At 37.5% G+C, this 9,834-nt stretch overlaps 1 protein-coding gene across 1 annotated transcript; it reads left to right on the top strand.

The window, feature by feature from the left end:
- Positions 1–910: 910 nt before the first annotated feature.
- Positions 911–5,171, top strand: zgc:77849 (telomere attrition and p53 response 1 protein). The gene is made up of 4 exons (XM_047367002.1): positions 911–1,330; positions 3,093–3,173; positions 3,288–3,563; positions 3,650–5,171. Exons 1-4 carry the CDS (start codon positions 1,135–1,137, stop codon positions 3,886–3,888), a joined length of 792 nt encoding a protein of 263 aa, XP_047222958.1. The 5' UTR covers positions 911–1,134; the 3' UTR covers positions 3,889–5,171.
- Positions 5,172–9,834: the final 4,663 nt, after the last annotated feature.

Here is a 9,834-nt window from a genome sequence, read left to right as displayed (position 1 = left end):
CACAAAACACATATGAAGTGGAGGGATGATGACATGGTTTTCAAAATGTATTTTTTTTTTAAGGGAAAGCATGGCATTAATTTGTATTCAACTTCCTTTACTCTGAAACCTGATTAATTAAATTTTGAAATAATTGTTTATGATTTTTGCAAAATAACAAATTTCACGATGGATATTTAACTGGTTATATAAGAAATTACTTATTAATTTATTTCCAATTCTAATACATTTTTGAAACATTGATGTAACCAGTTTAGATTTATTTATTTATTGAAATGTTGTCCCTAAAATTAAAATGTGAGGTCTTGGGGTTAACTCTGATGTAACAGTAGGTCTAAAGTTAACTTGCTGTGCAAATTAACCAATAAAATGTTATTGTTAGTATGATGAGCCACAGTGACTGGTAAATCATTTCACGGAGAAATTTTAAACAGATTTTGGAATAATTATTATTTTAACATATTGATTTAAAACTTTAATTAATCCATATTAACTATGTATTAACTATGTATTTACACATCACTGATCTATTTTAAGACATAGATACATTTATTTTGATTTGTTTTCACTTAATGCATTTATTTATTTCAATTTTCTTTAAATAAAATATACTTCTGTATTTATTTAATGACTTATTTGTAATGTTGGATTGAGGCACTTAAGCCCCTTGATAGAAGCTGCCCAAAAACCTTATGGCCTGTATTTTAATGGTTAGGGTGCCCTCTATCGTACAAAATGCTGAATGGCAAACTGAACAGATTCTCTCGAGTAAGATCAACTTTGTTTTTCTCTGACCTTTTCGCTTTTTGTCAGTACCCAATCATAATTCGTGAATGGCAAAAAGACCCGCCCCTACCAAGGATTTTAGCCAATCGTGTTTCAGTATAGTGAGAGCATGGGAGGGGCTAATTTCAGAAATTGTAAGGTGTTGTCATCCGCGTTCTTTGGTTTGGTGCTTAACGTTGGGCAGATAATATTGACAATGCGGCTCTAACAGCATTACTATTCTTTCGTTTCTGTTGGCGGTGGAGGGGTGTATTACCTATTTCTCTAACATAACACAGAAGAGAGATAGTTAAGTCACCCATAAGTCCGAGAAAACTCCACTTTTAACACAAAGCTAACCCGTTAGCTATGGAGGAGAGGAAGGAAGAGGGACAAGCTGAAATCCAAGAACACGGCCCCGAGCACTGGTTCTCAAAATGGGAACGACAGTGCCTGGAAGAAGCTGAACAGGACAATCCTGACGAAGAGGAAAGGGAGCAAAGTCCACAGAAACTGTGGCACCTCTTTCAGAACTCAGCTACCGCAGTTGCACAGCTTTACAAAGGTGGGCTTCACACTTACCGAAGTTATGCTTCGGAGCTAATGCTAATAAAAGCTAATCCTAACGGTATCGTTTTTTGGATAGACACAAAGGGCACAGTTAATGTTAAAGGCGAAATCAAATAGATTTTGACGTAATATGTTTTTATCATTGTTTTTTGGTAGCGATAGATTATGTTGCCTCTTTTAATGAAGTTTAACGGTGAATATTATCTGGTAATGTTCTCAATATCGTGACCCTGAAGCTGGCTGTAACAGCTGCTAACGCTGTTAGCCGCTAACAGCCGGTCACCGTGTCAGACTGTCGGACAGCCCCGGTGAATATTGCTCACAGTGGCCTCGGCTGGCAGAGCTCCTACACTTCTAAACCCACCGATACAAACCCAGCTAGCCTTTATTTGTAAATAACGTTTTAACTCGAGATGTGCCGTTAGATATCCCAAGACGTTCGGTCTCGTTGTTCGGACAAATGTTTTAGTCTTCGTGTCAAGTTATCTAGATTGTCAAAATGGCGATACTCAGGGTGGGTGCTGAAAACAACAGCTGTGTTGACGCTCAAATGTTGAGAAAATGTTTGCAGATTGTGCGGTGCATATTTGTAAATTGTGACAGAGAGGGGTTTTATTCTTAGCGGCCAAAATGCAACCCTCCAAACTGCAATCAGGTTGGCTAATGACTGCATTATTATTCGGTGCTACCACAAAATGGCGAAAGGATTAACATAAATGTTTCCGTATTTTACTTTATGTTCAAGTGAACATATGATGTATTTCACTAAAATTATGTTTTTGGCTGAATTAAATGTCCTCTTCGCCACATAAGGGACAAATAAATGGATATATAAAGTTGGTGTGTTAGTTTAATTGTAATTAGAAGATCTTCATATGTTTTTGTATTTAGGTTAAAAATAGCCGATTTGAGTATATGTTTTGTTTAGCCAGCTAATATAATAATTATGCTAGTTTTGCATCAACACTAATTTCACACAAGGTTTTTGTGATACAGTCTTGTGTAAATATGTAGTTGCATTTATGTGTAGCTGTGGCCCTTAATTTTGCATCATAATAACAGTATTTATCAAGTGGTGTAATTATTAAACTAAGTTAGATTGACCTTTTATTGTCACTATACATATTGTTGTCATATGGCAGTGAAATACCAATAATTTCTACCGGCTGGTACAAATTGACAAATGGTTGGTACTAAACTTCCTGAGGCAGGCAGCTCCTTTTTATACCTGGAAAAGTTGGGTACTAAACCTAAAAAAACCCTGAAAATGTGTTAAATGAACTTTGTTATATCAGTCAGGTGCAAAAAAGACAGATTAAGTCTGGCTAGTTGGGCAAACATATTTTTGGAAAGTAGAGTTATAATTAATTGCATTTAAAGGACTCAAGATAATTTGGAATATTTTAATGGTAAATCCACACCCTTATTGGAACTTTGTCTGTTAATATTTTTATCAGCATTCTTCCTAATGAAGAGTACATAAGAGTTTTCTTTTTTTAATTTAATTTCAGAACCCCTCAGTGTTGTGAAGGAAGACAGTTGTTAACAGTAATTCACTGTTGGCCTGATTCAACAAATGCATTAAACAAAATAGCCTTTTCTAATTCAGTTTTCTTTTTCAGTATAAAGTAGAGAGATTGGATGTTTACATTGCCAAGATAATGGTGAAATCTGGGTTTTAAGCAGGGGAAAAAAAGAAAGCTTGTAATTTTAAAAGATATCACTTCACAGTGACTCTTTTCAAATGCACTTCACAGATCGTGTGTGCCAGCAGCAAGGTCTCTCCCTCTGGGTGCCCTTCCAGAATGCGGCCACAGCTGTCACTAACCTGTATAAAGGCAAGTAATGCATTTTATTCTTGTCCTCCCCCCCCCCCCCCCCCCCCCCCCTTTTTTTTTTTCTTCTTTCTTTTAAAACAAAACAAAAAAACGATAATCCTTTTGTTCCATTAGAGAGTGTAGAAGCCCACCAGCGGAGCTATGACCTGGGTGTCCATTTAGGCCACCAGCGCAGGAATAAGGAGGTGATTGCATGGGTCAAAAAGCGACGAAGAACTATTAGACGAGAAGATCTCATCAGCTTCCTCTGTGGCAAAGTTCCACCTCCGCGGACAGCTCGCGCACCACCTATAGTTGCTATGGTGTCTGCAAGTCGGCCATCACCACCAGAGACGGACAACTCTGTCGAGGCAGACCTGCAGCCTTTCAGAGAGGCTATAGCCCTGCATGGTGAGCAAAAATGTCACACTTAGGAAGCGTTTGCAGCATGGATTCATGTAGAGTTCAGTTTAACTTATATATATTTATTTTTCCAGGTCTCAGCGGCGCGATGGCCAGCATTTCAGTGCGCTCCGGCCCTCCGGGTTCCCCAACACACCCTGCCCAGTCTCTCAGTCGACGTAGAAACGGTCTCCACGACATGGACCTTAACACCTTTATAGCCGAAGAGATGGCACTTAATTTAGATTCTGCTGCCACCCGTAAACGGGGCTCTGCACCCCACAGTGACGTCATCACAGACTCACCCACTCATAAACGGAACAGGATGCTCTGAACTGAACGTCAAATCCTCAGCTGTCCTCTCCTCGGTGGCCGGTCGGACAGACTATGGGGACTGATGCCTTGGCCAACCATAAAACTCTTCCTTTTTAGTTGCAATGTTACAAATAAAGAAAAGCTTGAATATTATCAGTTTGCATATTTATCCCCTTCCTTATTTTTCCACCCCGTTTTCTTTTAAGAAATGTCTCTCATTCTCTCCATTGTAAAGTTCAGCTTTTTCTTTATAATTAGTTTTCCCCCAGTATTCTGATGCAAGCACACATTACTCTTTATATCCTTAAATTGCAGAATGTTGCATTTGGATATTGCTTATTGTGCTTCACTTTTTTTTAAATCAGATGAACTCAATATATGCCTACTGTTTTCAGCTTGTGGTCCCCCCCCCCCCCCCCCCCCTTCCTGACCATATTCTTCTGCAGTGCAGAGCAACATTGGAGCTCTTCAGGAGGCTGAACTGCTTGATTTGAAAACATGTAGATTTTTACTCTGCTGCTGTTTTGTGTTAGCTGTTTGACAGCAGAACTGCCACTTTTACTGTATTTACATGTCTTTGCCTTTTAAGAAAGCTGCTAGAATATCTGGTTGTGGTGCAGCAGTGTGTGCATACACTTGTTTCCACCTTTATTGGATACACCCTACTGTTAGCTCTTAATTTGCTCTTACTAAAACAAGGGTTTATTGCAGTATATCAGTCAAATTTACACTAACTTGTTGGCTGAAGGGATAGATGTCTTCTTAAAACGTTCTTTGACAAAATATTCTCTGTTGTATTAGCAGTTCTACACATTAACTGCACTACCACCCGTCGACAAAAGAAAACAGACATGCAGAGTATCACATTACATATGGATGCATCCTGGTTCGTGTTGCATCACAAACAGTTACGGTGGTCAAAGGCTTGCATTTGACCTGCTTAATGTTTACATTTAACTCATAAATAGGATCATAGAGTTTTGCATCGTCATTATTTTATGTTCCTTGATTTTTCATGATGTGTGACAATTTCACACTCATGATTTCAGCTTTAAACTTAGAAGGGGCCGGTGGCTGTGAGATTATATTTTGTTTAGCCAGCTCATGGAATAATGGGTGTGTTAGTTTGGCAAAAACGCTTGTTTTTTTGCTAATTTCACACACTGTTTTGTGATACAATCTTGTGTAAGCATGTAAATAATGTAGGTGCAGTTATTATGTGGTACATATTGTAAAAAGAAGTGCTAATCCATTGGGAAGTCCTTGTACAATGATTCAAAAATTAAAGAGAATACAAATGTTTTGCTTGTCTATTTTGTTTTATCAATGCAGGATAATCTTTTTTTAAATCATCTTTGTTCTGTGAAAGGCGCAAGAAGGAGAAAATGGTTGAAACACTTATTTGCTACTTTTTTTCCATTACAGGGGTTACTTTTAAACTAATACCTTCATTCTAAACGTTGTTACTACCCTGTTACTCTTGGCCATACTATTTTACTTGAATATATTTTCTGTCATGCGGAGTTGTGCAAAAGCAATTTACCAACTAAACTTGAAAAAAGTTGCAAACTGTAGTTCAGCTTTTTAAACACATGAGGGCGACACATACCTTCTGCAAAGGTAGGTATATTTGTAGCACAATTTATACACATTGTAATTTGAAACGGTTTGCAGGACAATAAAGGAACAGAGGTAAAGACACTAAAAATGCTAAAGGATTAATCCCAAAAAAATCAGCATGATGTCAAAAAAACTGTAAAATGCAAATTTAAAACATAACTCCTACATGGTTTAAAATAAACTGACAAATCTTTAGAGTAAACAGCAACATTTTCAGCTGAGGGGCATAAAGACTAAGTGCTGCACCCCCTGTTTTACTTCTGATCCTGCGAACACTGACTTGATCGATCTCTGACCATCTGAGGGTGTAGCTGTAGTTCATATGACATGTTGCTCTAAATTATACACTATATTGCCAAAAGCATTGGGTCATGTTCCAATCACCTCCATGGCTGCAGGTGTGTAAAGTTTGGTGTGGAGAAACTTGACTGTCCTGCACAGAGTCCCGACCTCAACCTTAAACACCTTCGGGATGAATTAAGAACAGAGCCTGTAATTCTGGTTTTCTCATCCAACTATGAACATCTAAACCTTGTGGAAGATGTTTACAAAATATACAGAACGGTGGGTCCATCAACAAAATGGACCCTATAGATTAAGAATAGGAAGTCATCAAAGTTCATGTACATGTAAAAGTAGACCGACAAATACTTTTGTCAATGTTCCCAACCCTGTGATTCATTGGTTTTCCAGAGTTGCTGTACAATACAACAATGTACAATAAAACAAATACTGAAGCATTGAAAAAAAATGTCATGAAATGACTTGTTGCTCAGGTAGAATCCTATTATGATCCATTCCTTCATAAAAGTTGGTAGAACCAGTCTGCATGCCTAGGTGCTGTTTTTTTTACACATGGCCATGGAAGTGATTGGAATATCTAGATTCAATGATTTGAATGGGTTGAGCAAATACTTTTGAGAATATACTGTATTATGATGTGTAAGACTCTTGAGGTACCATGACTGGCTTTAATTTTGCTTTCAAGAAGCAACCCATAATAATTTCTAATTATTTTAAAATTTCTCAAAGTGTCCACCTTTTGCCTCTTTTTCAGTTTAATATTTGTCTCAGAACACATACTCATGTCTTTGTATTATGCAATCTTTATGTTTGGGGAGTCAATTAAACCACTTAAGACTTACTAGGCTGGTTTAAATCTTATTTGTCTGACAGACTCCAGTTTGTTCATGTAAATGATAAATCATCTTTAAACTCCAGGGTTAATTGTGGAGTACCAAAGGGTTCAGTACTTGGGCCAATTCTCTTTACTCTATCTATGCTTCCAATAGCTAAATATATGCTTCCAATAGGTCAAATTATCAGGCAGCATAGAATAAAGTTTCACTGTTACGCTGATGATACTCAGCTTTACTTATCCATAAATCCTGATGAGCCCAACCAGTTAGATAGACTACAAGCATGTCTTGAAGACATAAAAACTTGGATGACTTTAAATTTTCTGCTTCTAAATTTAGACAAGATAGAAGTTGTTGTCTTTGGACTGGAGTCTTTAAAAAAGAAACTGCTTAGTCAATCACTTAACCTGGATGGCATTAAATTGACCTCTGATAATAAAGTAAAAAACCTTGGTGTTATTTTTGACCAGGACATGTCATTTAAATCCCATATTAAACCGGTTTCTAGGATTTCCTTCTTTCACCTCCGGAACATTGCCAAAATTAGAAATATCCTATCTAGGAGTGACGCTGAAAAACTAGTCCATGCATTTGTTACTTCAAGGCTGGACTATTGTAATTCGTTACTATCAGGATAACCACAAAATTCAGTTAAAAGCCTTCAGCTGATTCTAAATGCTGCAGCAGGAGTTCTGATGAAAATTAAAAAGAGAGATCATATTTCCCCTATTTTAGCTTCCCTTCATTGGCTCCCTGTTAAATACAGAATCGAATTTAAAATTCTCCTCCTCACATATAAAGCCCTTAATGATCTAGCTCCATCATACATCAGAGATCTGATTGTTCCATATGTTTCTAACAGAGCACTTCGTTCTCAGACTGCAGGTTTACTGGTGGTTCCTAGAGTCTCTAGAAGTAGAATGGGAGGCAGATCCTTTAGTTATCGAGCTCCTCTCCTGTGGAACCAGCTCCCGGTTTTAGTCCGTGAGGCAGACACCCTGTCTACTTTTAAGGCTAGGCTTAAAACTTTCCTTTTTGATAAAACTTATAGTTAGAGTGGCTTAGGTTATCCTGAGCTATCTCTGTAGTTATGCTGCTATAGGCTTAGGCTGCTGGAGGACATAATGACCACTTTCACCCTCTTCGCTACATTCTCACACTACTCTCCAATTTTGCATTATTTGCTGTTATTTCAGCTTTTAACCTTGTTCTCTCTTTTATCTTCCTAGAAGCTACACCTGGCCTGGCTCTGTGTCTACCTGTGACACCTTTCTGGAGAGGGGAATTGTCCGAGCTTCTGCTGGCAACTACTTAATGCCACCCTCCACCGATGATCCACATAGCCCTGTCTTTCAGTGTTTAACCCTTTCTCTCTCCTAGACATGGCGATTGACTGAGCTTAACTGTAACTAACTCTATGTGCTCTCTTTCAGACTCTAACCTTGAAAACTGGCTCAGAGTTTATCTGTTCTTTCTTTCTAGATGAAACGACTAAAGGAGCTACATCCACTAACATTTACTTTTCCTTCCCATAGAAAGTACTCCTGGATCAGTGCTTATGTGATCTTTTTGTGTCTCTGCTTTGTTCTCTCAGACCCCCAGACGGTCGTGGCAGATGGCCGCTCACACTGAGCCTGGTTCTGCTGGAGGTTTCTTCCTGTTAAAAGGGAGTTTTTCCTCTCCACTGTCGCTACATGCATGCTCAGTGTGAGGGATTGCTGCAAAGTCAACGCCAGTGACTGTCCACTGTCTCTACATGCTCATCTGGGAGGAGTGAATGCTGCAAGTCTTAATGCTTGCAGCATTCACTGCAAGCATTCAACTTAAGCCACTCTGACTGGATGCAATCTGTTGGGTTTCCTTAGATAGAAAAACTTTTTATCCAATTTGAATAAATAACTCAATCTGACTGCACTGTTCAATGATTAGGATTAATTGGAATTTATGTACCTGACTGTTGTAAAGTGCCTTGAGACGACATGTGTTGTGAATTGGCGCTATATAAATAAACTGAATTGAATTGAAATTGAATTACTTATGACTCATTTTGGGCATAAAAAAGACACTCAAAGAATAAAGCATTCCACAGCTGAAAGTTTTTAACAAAAGCAAAAATTCATTTGTATCTTTACAACACTCAGAAGAAACATGTACCGACAATAGAATTTGCTTCTTTATTTGACTCTAGAACAATTATTTTGACAAACATACCATTCTTGTACCAACGCAGTGATTTTCAAAGAGCTATGAGCTAAAAACTTGCCATCAACTAAAATGCTTGATTTCTTAGTTCCTTTGTTATGCATTTTCTGCTAGTATTTCTTTTTTTTAAAGATGCCAATTTCAGACAGTTTGAAAATGTCCATTTAAATAATTTTACGTAATGTTAGGATATGTCAGCTTTCTCGGGAAGAAACCTACTAATGGAACAAAAATGTTTCAAATTAATATTTATAGACAGGAAAAAATGTTCAGGCTGTTAACTACAACACAGAAATAAATGTAACAGATTTTTTTAGGTTTTCCATCAGGCCAAGACACCCATTTTTTTCCATTTTATTCTCTAAATATTTGTGGCTCAATATAATCATCATCATCATCATACCCATTTTCCAATTTCCCAACAAAACTGCTAATAAAGGCTAAATTCATAATCAAAACCTTTTATACAAAATTCACAAATAAATGCTTAAAATGTTTGCCTGTTCTATTAAATATACTGGCCAACTTTTCTTGTCAAACATTAGAAGCATTTTTATTTTTTAGATATTCATGTCCTACTTGTTTTATTTTTTTTTTCCTAACTAAACCGTACAGTCCTTTGGGATTTTTATTTCTCTGTTTCTAATTAGCTAAATAAGTTGTGTGTCCTTGCTCCTGCCTGGCAAATGCAGGCCAGGATCATTTATACACTCGTTGGCAAATCTGCAAGGACATCGAAACAATACAAAATATCAATTCGAGCTGCAAAAAAACAAATACTTCTACAGCACTGTTTCATCCCAGATGCCATTTTATGTGACTCAGTTCATTGGTGTGCGTGACAGTGATGAACACAGCTCATGAGTAAACGGAGGTAGTTACATGCTTACTTCATCTAGAAAGAGACATCAGTGAACACAAAAAATGGTGATTACTGTAGCAAATACTGTAGAGTCAAAAGAATAATTTATCTTGGCTCAGAAAATTAAGTTTTTAGCCATGTT

This window comes from Girardinichthys multiradiatus, chromosome 5 (genome assembly GCF_021462225.1).
Source record: "Girardinichthys multiradiatus isolate DD_20200921_A chromosome 5, DD_fGirMul_XY1, whole genome shotgun sequence".
Lineage (NCBI taxonomy): Eukaryota > Metazoa > Chordata > Actinopteri > Cyprinodontiformes > Goodeidae > Girardinichthys > Girardinichthys multiradiatus.
This window is presented reverse-complemented; position numbering and strand designations above follow the sequence as displayed.